Raw genomic sequence first — 19,870 nt, forward strand, 5'->3', positions numbered from 1 at the left:
TAATGCAATCGCGAAAATATTTTTGTAATTTAAAAAGCGTAATTCAATATCTGGCGTAATTTTATTTCTCATGGCTATCGGCGAGTAAGTAGAAGGGGCCCTCTTTGGGGCACAAAGTGCCTGCCACTCATTGTCAGCGCTGGCCATCTTCTGTACGCTTCATCGTTGTCCTTTTGCGCGTGTCCTGTTCAATTTCTCTACTCTATTTTATTTTTGGCCGCCGTAGAAAATGCCATGCGTACATTTTTTGCGTACACTTCGATCGCTGGCCGTTGCAAGCTGCACGCACATATCCAGATATATACATGCATATATATATATATATATATATATATGTATATGTGTGTGCATATGGATGCGTATGTGCCACACATTTGCTGGAATTGTGGCAACAACTGCAAACTGGGCTGCAAAATGAGCCGCTCTGGAGTCGCGCTCGGCGCCCAAAATGACCTGCATTCCAATGGCTGGCGTTGCCTTTCGGCCAGTTTCCGCTTTTCCCCCGATTGTTGTTGTTGTTGTTGTTGTTGTTGGCTTTGTTTTCTTTATAATGTGAAAATTGACGCAGGAAATGCCGCAACGTTTGGTTGTTGTTGTGGCTTCAGCGAGAGTTCAAAGCTGCCGAGAGTTCAAAGCTTGCGGGTCAAGAGTTGAGCAGCAGCAGCAGCAGCAGCAGCTATTTGTGCCACTTGTTGTTGCAACTTTTTAAAGTCCTTGCCGCCCTCATTCTGCACATCACCCCTTGCCCGCAGATTTTAAGTGCTGATCAAATTTCCTGGCTGTAGATTTAAGTGCAGGCTAAAAGACAAGGCAGGACAACGCGCTGTTGTTTGTCCTTAAACAGGACACCAAGTGCATGTGTGTGCCACCAGCAGAGGCAGAGCGAGACGGAGAGAGTGGTGGGGGGATGGGGCAGTGCAAGAGTAATTGCAAAATTAAGCTGAAATGCAACAAATGTGCAAAGTCTGTGTGGTTCGCACGCAGAGGAAGCCTTTCCTCTTGTTTTTTTCCCCTGGTTAGAAATTTGAGCTCTGGCCAAACGGGAAGTCAATTTGGCAGCAAGTTTTTGTGCTCGAACTGCAGCAGAGTCAACTGTTAAAGGAACGACTATAATAATTGACTGGGAGCACAGATGTTGCCATTGAAAAGGCTCTCTGAAAACTAATGTTATTCGATATCTGGGAAAGTTGGGCAACCGAAACTCTGATAAAACGTAAAGGTCCTTTTAAACAAAAACTTCAATAAAATGCATATTTGACAAGGACTCAAGTCGGGCATGCACGACTAGACAAAAGCTATATACAGGTAAATTTGCAAGCCATAAAACCTTTCCACTTTGGCTACAATTTGTATTAAATTCTTTAAATTTAAAGAAAGCCAAAAAACTGTTTTAATAAATTAAACAATTTAAAGTTTTGTTAGCAAAATGAATAGTTAAAGTTTTTTGTACAATTTTTTAATACAAAATCCAACAATTTTTGTGTTAGTTATGAGAATTGCTGCGGAATTTAATATGTTTAGCATGGAGTTGGATTTCCGTACCTTGTTTAAATAAATTTCAAATACAGCACAATAATAATAATAGCTGCACTCGAATGTGATCGACTAGCAGTTACCCCGCATTTGAACGTAAATCGAGCTGTAATTGAACTTCCCTTTCTGGAAGCACCTACTATGCCTCTGCTGCTGCTTCTTCTCGCGATGTTGATCTTTTGAAATAGAATTTGAACTTGAAGAGCCTAAGCTTCCAGTTTTAGTGTTTAGCTAGACGACTCAGTCAACTTTTAATACGTCTTCCCCCTCTCACACATTAGACAATTCGATAGTCCTGTAGGAAGTCATCCTGTGACCTCGCAAGGATCCGGGTGCTAAACGCTCGACTGTTTTGTGACAAAATTTGCAATGTGTCAGTTGCAAGCGATTCGGGCTGGTGCCAAGTCTCTGGGCTCAGCTGGTGAATGCTTGACATTTTGTGCACAACAGGAAATTGACTTTTCATCGACAGCAGCAGTGCAAGGCAGGCGGGGGCGGAGCGCAAGTAGTCTGAGGCAAGTGTAAGGAAAAACGGAAAAACGGAAAAGCGGAAAAACCAGTTGCAAATGCTACGCAAATAATTTCAGTTTCAGGCTTGGAGCGTGTCATGCGGCGTTGCCACATTCCGTGAAAAGAACATCTTCTTCTACTTCTTCTGCTTGGTCTTCTTCTTCGGTTGCATCAAAGCTGTCAAAAAAGCTTCAGCAACAACTTCCGCTACACGAGCGTATGGATGCGGATGCGGATTGGCCCCCAAAAACCTGCTCAAAAGTTAAGCCATTAGCGAAATGTCCTTTACTTTGCTTATAACGCAATTTTCTGCTTCTTTCTCTTTGGCCTGTCCATTGTCTGTTGCTTCGTTAGCCAGAGTTTTGGACACACTGTGTTCGGCCGTCGCTGTTGTTGTTGTTGTTGTTGTTGTTGTTGTTGGTGCTGCTTCGGCGCTAAATGACAACTTCACTGTCAGCATTTTAAACTTTTCGTACAGCCCCCTGCCCCCTCCCTACCACAGTCAACTACACCCCTGTCCTTGCCCCTTGTGAATCTGCGTTGCCCATTTTTCGGCTGCTAAGCAAAGTTTTTCGGTTGTTCCTCTCGCTGCATTGTGTCCAGAACGCGTTTGGACTAAAACTTTACTGCAACGTTAATGAAGTTGAAGAATTTTTTGTTTCCTTTTCCCTTGCGTTTTTTTTTTTTTTTTTTGAGTGTGACAGCTTATGGGAGAATGTTTTTGTATGAGATTTGCTTTGTTCCAGCGGAATCATAGGTGACTGCAAATCCTAATTAAGTGGGGGGAGAAATTTGAGTCAGCTAATTGAATTGAATTTCTAAATTTAAGCAACTTAAATTGTTTGGATATCTGGCCAATAAACACATTAGAATTTGAGTTCTGTTAGAAATAACATAACACACGTATTTAACAGTGTCAATGTAAATTGCCGTTAGCGTCGTCTGTTATGCTAGCCTTGTTTGCTGTCACTGTTAAAAGTCAATAGCAGCAGATAAATTTGAACGAAACTGTGAGCGCAGTTAGCACCCCTAAGCGCATACATATAAATATTTCCCCTGCGTTGTCGGCAAGCTTTGCCAAAACTTCAACGCACTTTTTTAACCTTCAAAACTAATCAGCAGAGTTTCGTTAAGCGCTTTGCAGCTTGGGGTCGGCGGCAGCGCTGCTGGCGCATCGGCAGCGACGTCATGCGCAGAGCGTTCTCAGCGACGGCAGACCAGTCAAACGAGTAAAACAACAACAATGCACGCAGCATCAGAGCCCTCCCACGACACTTGCGCTCTGCGATGCGCTCAGCTGCTTTGAGTGGCAAAACTGAACGAAGACTGCATGCGCTCTCTCGGTCTCGGTCTCAGTCGCGCTCGCGCTCGCACTCCCTCTCTTTCACAATGCCTTGCTAACGCTCTTGCTTGTGTGCGCCAGCATACAGAACCATTTGCTCCGAGCAAGTTAGTTTGAAATCGTCGCTCGCTGAATTCACTTCGCATTTGAGCCGACCCGCACGCCACGCGGCCGTCGCGCAACAAACAAACGACCGTCGAAGTCGAACTCGACGCTCAAGTTGAAGCGTAAAGCAAAAGCAAACGCAATCGAAAATTACTACAGAAATTTACCGCTTGCTCCGCAATCGCACCTGTGTGTATGTTTAAGTAAACGTCTTGTCCTGCCTGACTCGTGGTCTCCTTTTCGTTCTCCTTTTTGTTTGTCGCGTTTATCGCGTGTGTCTTTCAATTGATTTCGTGCAACAGTAAATTGGCCACAAAAATTGCAAACCAAAATCAATTTTAAATATTGTGAAATCTCTTCGATCGTGTTGATTCTTGTTGATGATTCGCTGCAGCAAACGCCGCCAGCAGAAGCAGGCATAAGACAAGTGCCGACACAAGTGAGAAAGACAACCAAAATGTGCGCAAAGTAAAGAGTATCAAAATAGAAGAAATTATTACAACGAATAGAAAAAGCGTAACAAGAAATTGAAGTTCAAAGTGAATTGGATAAAATGTGCAAAGTGCAGTGAAAAATTGTTGCTAGTCGCCGCATCAAGCGTTAACAGTTCCCTGAGCGGACAGAGCGGACGGAGCTGACTTCCCTTTGGTCCCTTCTTTCGTTTCACTCTTCCTACTCTACTCATTCTCGCCTTCTCGCCATCTATTTCGTCTGTCTGTACCGAGTGTCGGCTTTCTGGGCCCGCAAAAGCCGCCAAAATTAAGTTCTCAAAGCAGAGCCAGCATCACGCATACCGTCACACGGACAGCCTCTACGACGGTGGCACCGACACCGACGACGACGAATGTCCTTTGGAGTCGACCACAATGAATCCCTACGAGTTTGAGTCCACGCTCGACTGTCGCGACGCGGGCGGCGGCCCCTGCCCCGGCACCCTGCCCATGACCGGCCGCCACACCGCCTCCGGCGTCCCGCTGCACAGCCAAACGCTCCAGCATCAAAACCAACAGAATTTACAAGCCGCCGCCGCCGCCGCCGCTGCCGCAGCCGCTGCCTCAGCCGCGGCCGCTGCCGCCGCTCAGCAGTCCTCGCACTACGATTACGAGTATCAGCATTTGCCGAATCGTCAACTGGATAACGCAGCCAACGCAACGGCCCAGCGCACACACGGCAGACAAGGTGAGTGAATAAGAACGGTACACTTTGACTCGGTTGCTGCAGTGCATCACATGAAATCCTCTCCCCCGGCCCCGGCCCCGGCCAATTGTTTTTTCTTTTCAATTCAAATTAAGTTTCAATTATTTCATAATTTGTGTGTGCTTCTTCCTCCTTTTGTTCTTGCTTTCCTTTTGTCTAATATTCTCTTTCATTTTCGTTTGAGATTTGTGAAAAACAAAAATGCATTTTTCGTGCATTTAAATGTTTTGAACAGCCTAAAATAATAATAATTAAAATATGTTTACACTTTTTAAGCATTTTCAATGAGAAAATAAATTATGGATTCCAAGACTTAAGTCGAATGCCCTGAAATGGTCCATGTTTGATCTATTAAAGTATTTCTATATTTATTCAAAACTTACATTTTTAGGCATTCTTTTCGAATTTCGAATAACTTTTCGAAATCTTTTAAATCTTATGTATAACTATTCTATACAATACTTTAACTATAAATGAGATCTGTGTTAATATTTTTTCAAGTTTCGCATGCGAATTTCTAAGACAACAATTTTATAGTATTTCGACTAGTTGCTCCTTTGATAATAATAGCTCAACATTTTTTTAATTTCCATTAATTAACCTTTGTTCGTGCTTAGAATGAGAATTTCTTATCTTCATAGGTTAATATTAGACAACTTTATCGTAAAAGTTTTATAAGATGAAACGATGAAACTTTTAATAATTCCTTCTTTATAAATTTTACCTGAAAAGGGTTTTCATTTCCGATTAGAGAAAAGTTCGTTAGGAAAGTCGTATATGGACTTTATATATGTTAGTTATCTTGATTATTTTTTGCGTTTCAAATGAAAACTTCTAAACCCATCTTGATTATCTTAAATAAGCAACAATTAGTTATTAATTAAACAATTTTATTAAATTTGTTGTAGAAGCTCTATAAAATTGTTGATTCAATTCCCCCTTTAATTATTTTAGTTAAAATGTTTTTTATTTCAATTAATTCTGAGGCCAAAAATTGATTATTTTCTGATTTATTTTTAAATTTTGTATTCAGAATTTCTCTATTCACGAACTTTTTCTACGTTTTGTAAGATTGTCAATTAAACTTTTCGAAGTTGTCCTTCTAGCTTAAAAAGGTTTTCATTTGACAAGTTCAAAGAAAAGTCGTGAAAGCAGTTTATTTAACGGACTTTGTGATTTCGCAAATGAATTGTGATAATTCCAATAAGAATGTAAACTCATTTGCGAGTCGCCAATTGGATGCATTGTGCCCTGCTTCGATTGAAATTCGATAATTATTTCGGCTAAGCTGGCCGCGTTAAGCCCCTTAAGCTGTGCGTCGAGGGGAAACTTTGGATGAAGCTAGCGAGCTGGCAAATGAAAATGGCGCAGCGCATTTTCATTTTCATTTTCGTTTTTGGTGGCATTTTCATAACCCCGTGAAAAACTTGCGACAAGTTTGTACAAATTAGCGGCGCTTATCGCCAACATTTTGCATAAATTAAACAAATTAGAGAAAAGCCACGTTGAGTCCCCGGATCGCTGGCAAAGTGAATTCGACTTTCGACAAATGGGTTGACATTCAGATTGGGTCCCCTCTCTCTCTCTCTCTCTCTCTCTCTCTCTCTCTCTCCAGCTGCAACATGGATTTTTCCGGCTGAGCGAGTGGCTTTTCCATTATTTGTCTTAATAATAAAATATAAAAGCGTCTGCAGCAACAATAAAAAAATATAGAGCCAGCAAATTATGCGACGCAATGCCCCGTCTCCCGTCCCCTGTCGCATTTTCCACCGAACCAAGCCAAGGCTCGTTCCCGGCCGCATGTTAAAGAATTCCAAATGCGACGCCTGCGGCTGCGGCGTCAGATAGAGAAAACGAGGAAAACCTCGAAAAACTCTCGAGTTAGGGTTTTCGAGTGGAGTTTGGTTACAATTGCCAGCGCTCGGCTTTGTTCCCTCCTGCGTCCCCTTGCCTGTTGTCCTCTGGGCTTGTTTGCTCGCTGCCTGCATCCCATCCTTTCGTCCGTCCGTCCCTCCGCCTTTCCCTGTGCCTTTTCCTTTGTCGTTGATTTTGCCCGTTTGTTGCTTTGGCAAATTTCATTTAAGCCGCCGCCTGTCACATAAATCCCAGCGACTACCTCTGCTTATTGGGCCCAACAACTCTTTTGCTGCTTGTCAAACTTCCTGTCAAGTCTGGCATCTAGAATCAAATATGATTAGTTGCAGTTAAGCAAGTTTAACGTTCATGTTAACTTCTATTGTTAATTAACATAACAGATTGCCTGTCTTTAAAGTTCATGTTGTTAACATAATTTGAATAAACTTATTTTAGGCAGCTTTACTTTGATAATAAAAGAATATCCCTTTTTGCTTGTGTGCCACAATCCATAAATTTAAGTCCTTAAGTCTTGGGTCAATTTTATTATTTCCTACTTTTGAAGTTTACTGCATTTGTCCACGCTGCGCTCTCTAATTCCCTTCCTCTCCCGCTCACTCTCACTCGCTCTCTCACACACGCATGGAATTTACATAACTTTATCTTTGGACATTTGCTCTTTCACTTCATCTACCTGCTGCTGGCTGGCGTTATAAAAACAATTGCCAAACAATTGAAGCCGAAACGAATTACACACACAAACACACACACACACACACACAAGGCAGAGAGAACGAACGAAAGTAAGGCAGAAAAATAGCAAGAATAAAGGTTTCTATGCTGCTGTAAGGCTGTCCGTCGGCCAGCGAGTGAGCGAGCGGGCGGGCGGGGCTGTACCTGCAGAAGTTGAGTGGAGTGGAATCCCGCAAAACAAAATTGTAAATTTACAGCAAAAACACAGAAATAAATTTCGTAACTGCAAGCAATAAATTGCAAAACGGCTACTGCTACAACAACAACAACAACAACAGCAGAATTCCGACAACAACAACGAAGACTTTCGGCACTTCACTTTTGGCGAATGAAATAAAATTCAATAAAATGTTGGTGTGCAGCGGGTGGTGGTGGCGGCGGCGGGGGGGTGTGCGGCTCGTAAATTTTGAAGCACTTCAGCGGGCAGCTGGTAAAGGCAACACAGTCCCTACCAATAGATGTTGCCCGCCATCGCCCGCGCCCCCGCCAGACACTCGCACCAACCGCCCCACCCGCCCACAGCCTGTCATAAAAATTCTGAGCGAAAATTTTGCGCCTTCTTTTGGTTTCTGTTATTTTTTGTTGTTGTGTTCTTTCTCCGTTATTTTGTTTTTGTTGTTGTTGTCTTTATGGTGGCATAAAAATACGCAAAGAATAGAAAATGAGAAAAATTCCGCTCTCGCTTGGCAGCTGTTGATGTGTGAAAATATTGCAAAAAAAAAGAAAAAAAAAAACAAAAGTAATAGAAAAAAAATATGAAACAAGTGCCAAGAATATTGGAAATTTGTATATGTTTATTTATGGCTTCCGATTTGCATCAGTGACTATATTTTTATTCTGGCCAGGCCCAAATTAGCCAAATTAGCTTTTGCCAGAAATGGTTCGCTTTCGCGTGCTTATTCACAATGGCAATAGGAGAAGAAGAAGAGAGAAAAACAAAAGTCAAAAACACGCAACGCATTTCGAAATTAAATTCCAACAAGGTCGCATTCGATTTGAAATCTCTCGCCTTCCAAATTTTCTCACACTGATTTTTCCAGCAGCGCAAAACAACAAAAACTTATTTGTTTATGCCGCGCCTGATTAGTTTATGATCCCAACAGACCGCAAGCACCCAGCCCCCGCCTCCGCCCTCGCATGGTTCGCATGGTTCCCGCAACCAGCTAATGAGGCCGCTCCCCCCACACTCCCCCCACATGCTCGCCGCCGCGCATGTGGCCGTGTGTATCCACCTTTGGCTCCGGTGGCGGTTCTTGAGTAGCCACTTGGCCACTTCGGACGCTCCGCGTTGTTTATTTTTGTACGTTTGGTTTCTTTGCGAAATCGTTTTTTATTTTTTTTCGGAAAAACTTATGCGTTTTAGTATTTGGATTAAATTGATTTGTTATACCCTACACAAAGTGCTTGTTAGGAAGGGTATGCATGACTCATATTCGAATCGGTGACTGACTAAGCGATGAGCCATAAAATGTGATACGTGGTATCTTCCAACTGTACTAATTCGATTGTTTTACTCGTTATGTAAGCTGTTGATATACCCTGTGCTCATTACACATGGCTATAAATGGGTATATTCATTTTGTCTTACTGTTTGTTGCAGCCAGAAGTGGGCATGTCCGAACATGATCAGGACTTCGAGCTAAGTTCTTTTGCAGATCCGTCTGTATCATCGCGTCGATCTCGGAAACTACAAGATCATGAGCCTTGAAATTTGTATATTCTTCTCTGCCATATCCTAGACGAACTTATCAGTCTTTGTCAATATCAAGTCTTCTATCGATAAAAATCGATTTTGAGTTTTGTTTTTTATACGAGCTAGAAAGGCTTTCGAATGGTAAGCACCGATTCGCATTATATCCTCTTATGGTTAACTACCATGTCCAAAAGTATACATATTTTATGTCCCATAATTTACAGGGTATTTTGAAGTCGAGCACACTCGATTACAGTGTTATTAGTTTTCTTTTTTTTTTTCTATAAACACAATCTTTTGTATTGTTTGGATTTGTGCGGCAATTATTGTTGGCGGGTGCGGTCGTTTCTTGGATATGCTTCGGATTTGTTTAATGCTCTCCGCTGTTTCATGGCATTGCATATTTCAATACTGTTCCACTTGATTTAGAGCTATTGTCCAATTGGCGCAATCTATTTAAGGAAGTTCATCGAAAGCGGCCACTTTTCACAGATAACAATTATTCCGATCAGAAGACGGCCTAAAGTCTGGCTAATCGCGGTTCGCGTAGTGCAATTCGTTGTTCCAAATAGAATTTGAATCGTTTTTCAATTCTATATTCTATAAACTCTCTTTTGCGGCAGATGTGGCAAGTGTTGCAAGTGTTGCAGAAGACTCTGAGTGCCTCAGTTTCTGCCGCACAAATTCTATCAAACCCGATGTGCCCGGTGTTTCACATATAATTATACGTGACATACGTAACATTTAGGTTTGGGAAAACATAATTTGTTCACATACATAACAAGAAGATTGTATACTTTCAGTGTTGGTAAACTTAAGAAAGAGTATTTGTTTTGTTCTTAGACAAGAGTATAGAAAACTGTCCGCAAAATGCCAAATTAAGGTAAAAATATGTATTGGAACGTATATAAAGTGTTTTCTTAAAGTTTAAGCAGCATTATTTCTAAGACCTGCTTGCCACAAACTGTGCCCAGCCTTGCTTGTTTGGCCTAAGTGATCTCCTGCCTAAGAACAGATAAGTCCTGATGCCCGGCCGCCTAATCCTCACTTGTCGATAAGCTGCTCAGCGGCTAATCCTTGAAATCAACCTTGTTGGCGTGCCCGGTCTGGCTTTAATGATGCCATGAGCACAGCTGTCATATTAGGACCTGTTCGGGGGCACTAAAATGTTTTACAATTGCCAGTGTTGCAAAACTCCAGAACCCCGTCTCTCTGGGGACAGCGATGGCAGCGACATTTGTAAAATGTCTGCAGCGATTTTCGCATCTTTTTACATATATCTACAATTTTTTTTCTGCTCGTTTTTTTTTTCTTCCGATTTTGTTGGGTTTGTTGGGAGAGAGCTGCGGAAACTGTCAATGACAGAAGCTGACTAGGCGCCGGCGAGCAAAATTCCAACTTATTACTTCCTGACAGCTGTCAAAAAATATGCAAACACCCAACAACAACAACAACAACAAGAAATATGCAAAACTATGCGTCGAATTGTGCGCAGAATTATGTAAATCAAAGCGATTTGTAGCAGGCCAAAAAGGAGTAGAAAAAGGTAGCAGCTAAAAAATTGACATCGCTAGGATATTCAAAATGTCAGAGGCACACACACACACACACACACAGGCAGACAATGGGAAAACCGAGCGGATCGAATAGAGAGAGAGAGAGAGAGGGATGTCTGAGAAAAATGCTGGGAAAATTACACGTAAACAGCAGGAGGCCAAAACGAACGCCCTTTTTGTCTACAGCAACTTTTGCAAAGCGCAAAGGGACTAGAAAAAAGGACACTCACACACATACAAACACAGAGAGAAACACACACACACACACAGAACAGGCCCTAATACCCATGCACTCAACCTGGCACACGTTGGGAGGGTTAGTCTAAGGTCTCCAGACTTTAATGATGCGCAGGACAACCGCAAATGAGCAATACTCGAGCTGGCAATCCCCGGCTGAAAGATAAATTAGCACCGACAATTTGTTAGGTATGTTAAAGGTGAGCCGACCAACAACAAGGACTTGATCTGAACCCTACCGACCTGCTGCGCGCTGTTTCTACGTGCTCTGCGCTCGCTCTCCGCCATCTTCAACGTTTCGGAGTCACACTCAATGCAGTTGCACCACCTGATAGCTGATAGGTCGTTAATGTCGCTTTGTCATTTCGAGATTAGCCAAGAGCATTATGCCGTACCCCTTGCGCCTTGCGCCACGTTACGTTCAGTGTGTGCTATGCCCCATTGGCATTTCCTGCTATTGAGGGTCTCTCACCTAGAGCAAGGGGGTAAAAAATGAAATCAGTAAAAAGGATAAAGAGACGCTCACTCGTTCATATTATAATTTGATTTTTGTTGCGCAAAGCCGCTTAGCCAGCCAGCCAGCCGGCCAGCCTTTAATATTGTTAGTCCAAGAGAACATTTGGGCGTTCGTATTCGATTGCGTATTCAAAATTAATGCTGACTTAGTGCTTGGTATTTTTGAAAATTGAATTCGAGCTATTACCTTGGGGAACAGAGACGAGTTACATGGGTTATTCAGCTGCTGGGATTTGTATTTTTTTTTGGGGATATATCAGCCAGCGGATGTGGCCGCCTATATATTTCGGCATCTCAATAGCGATAGCTCGAAATGCTGTGACAGCTTCTCGGCTTGGCACAATCTCAGGCATTGGTCACCACACGCTACGGACAAAGTATAGAACTTTATGACTTGTGCACATTGTCTGGACTGACTGACTGACTGACTGACAGACTGACTGAATGATGATTGTTTACAGTAATTGCAGTAGCAAGTTCTGAGAACATTTCCACTCTAGGTTACCCCAAGGACCAAGCCAGACCAAAACGCAGAGGCACGCAAAACTCATAAAAATATGCGAGTGTTTGCCTTTTTTTATTGTCGAACATTAAATTTATTATTTTTTATAGAATGTTTCACAACTGAATGCAAATTTGTTTCAATGCCCTACCACTGCCTCCGCATTTGAGTTGTTTCTTCGGTTTTACGAGCGCTCAGCATTTTAGCATTTCTTATTTTAATTGCATTGAGCGCTAGATTTCTGCTCGGCATTGGCTAAAACTGAAGCTGTGCATTGCAGCGCAGAGTTTTTCTAGCCAGCTCATAAAAGTATTGCCAGCGTTTTTTTCAGAAGTTGTTAAAAACTCTATATAATGACAATTTTTTAGTGCAGCGCGCTTAGTTTTTTATGCGCCAAATGCATGCTGATAGCTGATCTGAGGCGACGATGCGTGTTGACAGCTTGTGCGTGTGTTGATCTTGGGGGGTCTTCTTTTTCCATATAAATCTCACTCAGATATCATGAGCTAGCTGTGGGAACTGGAACCGCAGAATGCACTTGCCGCCCCAACCCAACCCACTCCGTCAAGCCGAACAGATTTCCGCGCTAACCCCAGCTGCCGCTCTTCACTAGCTGCTATCGCTAATAAAATATCTGGCTCGCTATAAATACTCGAATATATATGCCACTTGAAGCCGCCAACCAGCTGCAGGCTCCGGGCTCTGAAAGATTTCATTTATCAGCGGAAGCTCTCAATGGCACAGCTAACCAGAAAGCAACAAAAAATAAGAGCACGACGGCAGCAGAAGTCAAACTTTTGACCGATATAACTTGAATATGTGTTTGTTTGATTCATTGTGGGGACAGCGGGCAGCGGGCAGCCGGCGCTGTAATAAATCCAACAAATAATAAAAAAAAAAACACACTCTCGCACACATTTAATGCGCCGAAATCTGGGCACCTTAAAGCGGCTTAGAGGACGAAATTAGGCAACAGATAAGAGCCGGACTGGACGCCAGCTGTTGGTCCACTAAAAAGGCAAACAAAATGCGGTCACTAATAAAATTTGGCGCTGTGCGTTCTCTGGATAAACAAAACAAACCAGAACAGCACACAGAACGAAAGGACCAACTGTATCCAGCACTCCCTGCGCCCTAACTTTGGGCATTTCATCTTAAGAGTCGAGCGATAAAAATAGCGACAGAGATGGAGAGAGAGAGAGCGAGAAAAGCACATTCCAAGGGCTTATCAGATAGAAAATCCAGCACAGCTACGATGACAACAGTCGGCGGGCGAGGAGACAGAGCTAGAGCGGGAAATCAGTGAAAATCATTTTCATTTTTATGAGAAAAACAGCAAAAAGATGCGAGATGCGAGGAGACAAGGAGAAAAACACAGCAACAGCCGAGAAGATGCGTGGCAAGGCGAAGGCAACGAAACGAAACAAAACAATAAAATAAAATTTAAGATACATTTGAGACCAAAACAAATAGGCAGCGAAATAGGCGCACAAACTACGAAAGGAAAAGAACGAGAGGCGGGCAGGAAAATGGAAAATGTTTTTAGCTCTTGTTTGTTACTGTTGAGGCCGAGCCATTAAAATTGTGCGCGCCGTCTAGAAACAATGTCGCAGCTGTACAACAGGCCAGAGCGAGAGAGAGAGAGAGAGAGAGAGAGAGAGAGAGAGCAGAGTGAGAAGGAGAGAGTTAGAGATATGCGGGAGAGCGAGAGATAGTTAGAAAAAGGCAAACATCAAATTCGAGACCCAGAGGATGTGTGTGTTGCTTTGTGAATAACTTGCCTGGGCTCATGAGTTTTCCAGCCAGTTCCTTTGGCTCTTTTATGGCAGACGACACTTAAAGTAGTTTTCATGTTCGGCTATATTTGAGCGAAAAATAGGGGAAAATGCTTTATATGGGCACTTGAGGCAGCTGAACAGGCAACGATGAAGTGCTTTTCTGCGATTGAATGCGAAGTGATCAAGTGATAAGGCGGTATTTGGAAAACAGTAATGAACAAATCGATGGATACACATATCTAATAGCTAGAGCTGTAGCTTCGCTGCGATTACCGCAACTTGTATCTTATAGATACATGGACGAGCGCCATTTCACGGTTTGACAAACACAGCTCGACTAATGGAGGTTTTACGATAGTTGCGCATTATGACTGAGGCGACAATGCAACATCAATTTTTATGAAGGCTATCTTCTTCATTTTTTTTTATTTATTTTGGCAAAAAATGTATCTTTCACTCAATGTGTACATTGGGCGCTGGCATAGTTATAGATACAAGATACATTTACGCGCTGCATGCGGGGCGTGTGGAAAAAACAACAACAACCACATTTTTAGCACATTTTCAGCATATCAACTTACAATGGACGCGACACGCAGGACGACGCATCAGGTTACAGCCAGCCTGCCTGTCGGTCGGTCGGTCGGTTGGTCGGTCTCGCATTTTATGCATATCGTATAACGTACAAAGAGGTCTCTATGTAGAGGCCTATGTAGCCCACCCTCGTCGCAGCCTAATGAAAGGCAGTTAGTGTGTCCTGCGTCCGGCTCAAAAATGCGGGAGCAAACATTCGAGAGTCGTAAAATAATAATAGTGTCTCGAAAGAAAAAAGATGAAGAGAAAAACATACGAAAAAAAGAAAACAGGTCTTAGATTGAGCCACACCGGTCTCGCACCTTGCCACTCACCCTCTCTTCATCCCTCGCTCTACCACTCTCCTTGGCTATCAAAGTGTAAATGTTACCTAATGTTTTTATTTGATTAGCGTTCGCTACGTGCCGCATTTGTTTCTTGTCTTGTTTGTGCTCGACGAAAAAAGAGAATCTTGTGCATTTTCCTTGGAATTTGTCTGCTGGCCTGTTCATTTGACGAGATTTCCTCTTCGCTGAGCTGCTGCTGCTGCTGCTGCTGCTGCTGCTGCTGCGCCAAGATTAATTGTGTGCGCGTAAATTTTTTAATTTCGTGGAAATAATGTTGAGCGCTGGAATTTCATTTCTTAAGTCCGGGCCGAAAGTCTGGACAGCGGATAATTTGTTTGTGATTTGCATTCTTCAGAACGGTGTTTTTATTTTGTTGTTTTCTTTTTACATTTTTTCCTGGCCAACTTACTTTTAATCGCTTTGAAGTCTATTTTAATATTTCTTCGTAACATTTTTTACACGTCCTTTTTAATATAAGATTTATATTGATTACGTTTAGGTTGAAGCTATATTCTAACTACTTAATCTGTTATCTATACTTTGAAGCTTTTCGCTCGACTAATATATAGTCCATTCTTAATAAATGATTAAGAATGGGAACCTAGCTTGGTCAATATCAGAATAATAAATCGCGTATGGCCAAGGTATTCCATCTCAGCTTCTTTAATAAAGAGAACTTTGTTAGCCTTGCCGCTCAAACTTAATTCAAATCAGACGAAAAGCTCACGCAGCTTAGAATGAAACTAAATGAAGATATTTGCCTCAAGCTTCTCACATGCCTGAGCACAATTTATGCACTAGATGCCTTCGTCTAGTGGGGTTAACTTAGTGCACTTAATTTAAGTACATGTGAGAAGTTGAATTTGAAAAGAAGGCAAGTAAAAAGTGCTGGGATTATGCCACTTTGGTGTTTGCGAAGCACCTGCAGCTGACAGCAGACGAAACTTACATTAGCTCGCCTTCAATGAAAGTGAAAAACTCGCACAGTGAGGCGCAGTGAATAGGCGAGGCGGCACGCCCATCCAATGGAACGCCTGCTTTAATTGTGTCAGCCTGCAAGGGGGCAGATGCAAAGAAAAGGCTCAACTCGAAAGTGAAATGTTTGCACTTATTGCTCTACCTACGAAAATGTTCGTATTGTTGTATTTCGTTGAGTCTTTTCATTCGCAACCCCCATTTGCTTTTCTCTGCTGTGCTTTATTGCACTGCAATTTATTTGATGTGCTGCCTCACAAATTACGCATACGCCACGTTCGCTCGGCTCAGATTCTGTGGGTGGGACAAAAGCAGTGAAAAACTCTTAAGGTAACAGCAAAAACGTGTGTTGTTGAGGCCTCGCAAAGTTTCAGCCCTGCCGCAAGACGGATAATACGAGTAAGCAAATAAAACTCGGCTGTTCAAGTTTTTGCTGCGACTTACGTGCACATTTCTTGCCTTTCTTTTATTCTGACAAAATAATTTACTTAAACTCTTGCTTCAATTCGAGTTCTATTCCCTGTTCGCTGTGCTCCATTCCAATTTTTATTTGATTTTTTTTTTTGATTGCTCGAGAAAGTTTTGGGGCCAACTAGTTGAAGGGGGGCCGTCCGCCTTCAGTGACTCCTAGCCCTGGAATATGCTGCACAATGCTTAAGTTCCTTCATTTTTCCCTCTTGTTTTTTTTTGTGTGTGGCCTTCTATGGCTACCGAGCAGCAGTTGGGATATTTTGTCGGAAAATAGAAAATGTTCTGCTGACAGTTGTCAGTTGATTGTTTTCATTTCATTTTTGGCCGTCAATAAGTGGAAATATAATAACTTCAGAGCAAGTACGAGGTTTGTTTGCATTGTGCTTTGCGTTTGTCATCAGTCATCAGTCGGCGCCCAGATTGGGCCAGCCCGTCGTCTGGACTTGGGATCTATCTCAACCGGACTACGGTCCGACATTTTGCTGTCAGTTTTTGCCTGGCATGTGTGACAGTAATCATGTTCAATCATGTTTTGTTGGCATAAACTCGCCTCATCGACAATGGACCTCGCTCTATTTCTGTTTCTATCTGTGTGTCTGACATTGACATGAACGGCACTCGAAACTTGTTTATGCCTTCTCTTTTTGGTTAATGGCACAAAGACTTCATTAGGCGCCGCCTCTCAGAGTGGGCGACTGTGAGGTAGTCTCAATGATGCACGATGCCCGATGCCCAGTGACATCGAAAAGTTCTGTTTGCACAACTGATCAGCTATACACACATGCCTGGTGGTACATGGCGATGCGGCAAGCAGTTAGCAGAGGATGCTGGGATTGTTATCTGGGTATATTTCATCACGGCTGCAACTTTTACTGTGGCCCGCACTGCGTTGCTCTGCTCTGCTCCACTCCACTCTGCTCTCATGATGAATTTAAAGTAAAATATTCCAGACGCGACAGGCGGCACTTTTAATAAATTCAAGAAAACAGCAAAGTCCCCACCAGCTATGCAGTCGGCAAAAAAGTAATAAAATATTAATGAAATTCCAAACACCTTTCGTGTGTAGAGCCTCCCCTCCCCTTCACCTCCTTGTCCGCCTAAGCCACGCATCCAACACGCAAACACACGCACCCAAAGCGATTGAGAGCGAGGAGACTAAAGTTCAGCTCGGAGCTGCCAGCACTCTACTGGCGCCTTGAGAGCAATTTTTTAGTTGCGTTGTTTTTGCTAACAAAGCACGCACCGGACGAGGCTGGGAGGCGTCGCTGCTAGAGACAGACACCGCCGGACGCCACTTCCGGCAACGTGGCAGCCCGACCAGACAGACAGACAGCCAGACAAGACCGACCAGACACAGGCGGAGCATTCAGAGAAGCTCAGCGCCTGGCAATGTCAAGTTTCTTGGCCATATTTTCGCACCTAGGTGCGATGACGTTGGCAGCTAAACGTCACAGGGCCATAAAACGTAGCGCCAGGCAGCCAAGTGCTGGCCAAGGGGGTTAAGCGGGGAAATGAACAGTTATCCGGAGAGTGGCTGCCAAAGTGGGCAGCTTGCTTTGAAGGATTGCTCAACGTGGGGGCTTTCTTGAAATGAAGTGCTCTCAATTGGGATCCGAAGATCGGCATCTGAATGGACTGAAGCTGGTCAGCTGCAGTGGCACATTCCTTTGGCTTGCCACATGTGCCTGGCCAATAATGCAACATAATGGAATTTTGCATTTGGGAACTGTGGCAACAACAGAAAGCGAATTGCCTGCCAAGCAAACAATGCAACAAAAACTTGTGGTTAAGCAGGAAAAAAATTGCACGAGTTGCAGTTGAAGAAACATACGAACAGTCTTTCACCGCTTTCTGAGGTGACCCTGCTCGCCCGACCCGATCCTTACAGCTAGGAAGTTCTATGCCAAATTCAATTTGCCCGAAACTACAAAACAAAAGGCGTGGCGGGGCGGGGAGCTGTAGGGGTTGCAGGGCCACAAAAGTAGACGAAATTGATTTTAAAAAGCAAGCTGAACAGCTCGGCTCTGAGGTTGGGGTAGCGCAGGAATACAATGGAAGAGGACTAGAAGGGCTGCTGCTGGGAGTGGAAGCGAGACCGGGAGCGGGAGCTAACGCGGTTAGGGGTTGCCTGCTGCGGCGGCACGAAAAACAAATTAAAGTAAATTCCCCAATTTCATTTTGCGGCAACAAAGTACAAAAAATAAAAGCACCAGCTTCGGCTTTACAATTGAATGAAACAGAAGGAAACGCAACGAACTAAACAATTGCATTTGTTATGTGATTCGGACTGGTAAATGAAAATTGGAATTGGCCGGGTCTGGGGCTGGAGCTGGGGCTGAAACTGTGGGCTGGCTGCAAATTCACGAATGCGAGGCGAATTCCTATGAATTTTCTGCCGCTGAGAGCGCCGCAATGTCCTTGAGCGTAAAGTTTATCACGATCTGAAAAGTTTTAATGATGATCATAAATCAGCAAAGAGTAAATAAGAAATAAGAAATAAGAAAGAGCAATAAGAAAACAAGAAATCTAATCGTGAATAATACGCACGCCTTCGTTTTCATTATGACAATGGGAACTTTGCTAGCGCTCGATGCCCAACATTTGCCTAATGGGCCTCAACAGCTGAGGATAACCGGGCCGGGCCGGGCCACAGGATACAGAATACGGGACAACAGAATAAAATGTTGCCATGCATTTTCATAAGCAGCCAAGCCTTAAATTTGTCCAAGCGCAAAACTTGCCGCCGACTCGTCCGCAACTATAAACTACGACTAACTTTCGACTTTTACTTTGGCGCTTTAATAAAGTGTGAAAATGTGTAGAAAGAATGGAAAACCCGAGACGAAGACGAGGCTAACTTGGCCTTAAGTTTATCCTGAAAATCGATACGTGAGATTGCCCCAAGCAGATTGCCGGACTACTATTATTTTGTGGATTGGAGGGCGTGCGGCGGGCGGTCGGACGGGCGTGTGGCTAAGGGGGGATTTATTCTGATGGGGCGGCGTATTTCATAAATTTTTCACCGCCTGAAAATGTTATTTATATTTCATGGCATGGCGAAAAGAAAACTTTGGCGCAGCACGAACGACTACAAATCGTGCGTACACCAAAAGAAAGCCAAGACAAATCGAGGTTGCGGGACGGTGGTGGCTGTGGGCAGCGGACAGCAGGCAGCGGGTAGCGGGCGGCAGCGATGGGCGGCATAAAAAGTGGCAGCGCGCACAACTTTTACACTTGGCCATGAGATGTGCGGCAATGCTGCGTCGTCCACGTCGCTTTACGGCTTCGTTTATTACGTGTGAAAAGGCGACAAGGATTGCGGTAGGCGGCAGGCGACAGGCGACAGGCGACGGCAGGAAGCAGCAGCAGCGTGTCCTGCGACAATCTCCCCGGCATGACACCATAAAGTTGAGGCAGTCAGGGGCAAGAAGACGTGCATATGACCAAGCTGCAGCCAAATGCGATGTTCTGTAGAATTTCGAGAATCAAGTATTGAATATATGGCCCACAAATTTTACGACTTTCCACTTGGCTGGAAAGCCTAGATTGGTTCCACAGTGCAGTCAAAGCGTGACACTCAGCTTGATGACCCACCAATCAATGCGCTTCAGCTCTGCGGCTCGACATTAGCTTTCACAACATAACAAATTATTGATTCCATTGTGGAACAAAAGAAAAAGTAAACCCTCTCTGGCCACACGCCATTACCAGCTCCAGTTCCATAAATCATAATCACCTCTTGCTCCTTTAGTTAACACACGCCAGCCAGAGCAGTGTCTGTGATGTGGGCGGACGGACGGATAGCTGGCCGTAGTTGACAGTTTGCCACCTGCCCAGTTCCAGGGGCGGCGACCTAAGTCAACAATTAACTCTGACATGCAACTGTGCAGCGGGACAGTTTCGAATGCTAATAAATTTATTGTTGTAC

General features: G+C 43.6%; 1 protein-coding gene across 3 annotated transcripts in view; it reads left to right on the forward strand.

Moving 5' to 3' along the window:
- Ten-m (teneurin transmembrane protein Ten-m) overlaps positions 1–19,870 on the forward strand; it is a 332,752-nt gene that overhangs the window by 178,215 nt on the left and 134,667 nt on the right. The window contains exon 1 of one of the 3 annotated variants that reach the window (XM_032434778.2): positions 3,492–4,669. The exons of 1 other annotated variant lie outside the window; for it this stretch is intronic. In XM_032434778.2, coding sequence (XP_032290669.1) covers positions 4,357–4,669 — 313 coding nt within the window. In that variant the 5' untranslated portion in view covers positions 3,492–4,356. Of the gene's footprint in view, positions 1–3,491; positions 4,670–19,870 lie in introns of those variants that run through there. One more of the 3 variants, XM_015175934.3, reaches the window with a different exon arrangement.

This window comes from Drosophila virilis, chromosome 3 (genome assembly GCF_030788295.1).
Source record: "Drosophila virilis strain 15010-1051.87 chromosome 3, Dvir_AGI_RSII-ME, whole genome shotgun sequence".
NCBI classification, from domain to species: Eukaryota; Metazoa; Arthropoda; class Insecta; order Diptera; family Drosophilidae; genus Drosophila; species Drosophila virilis.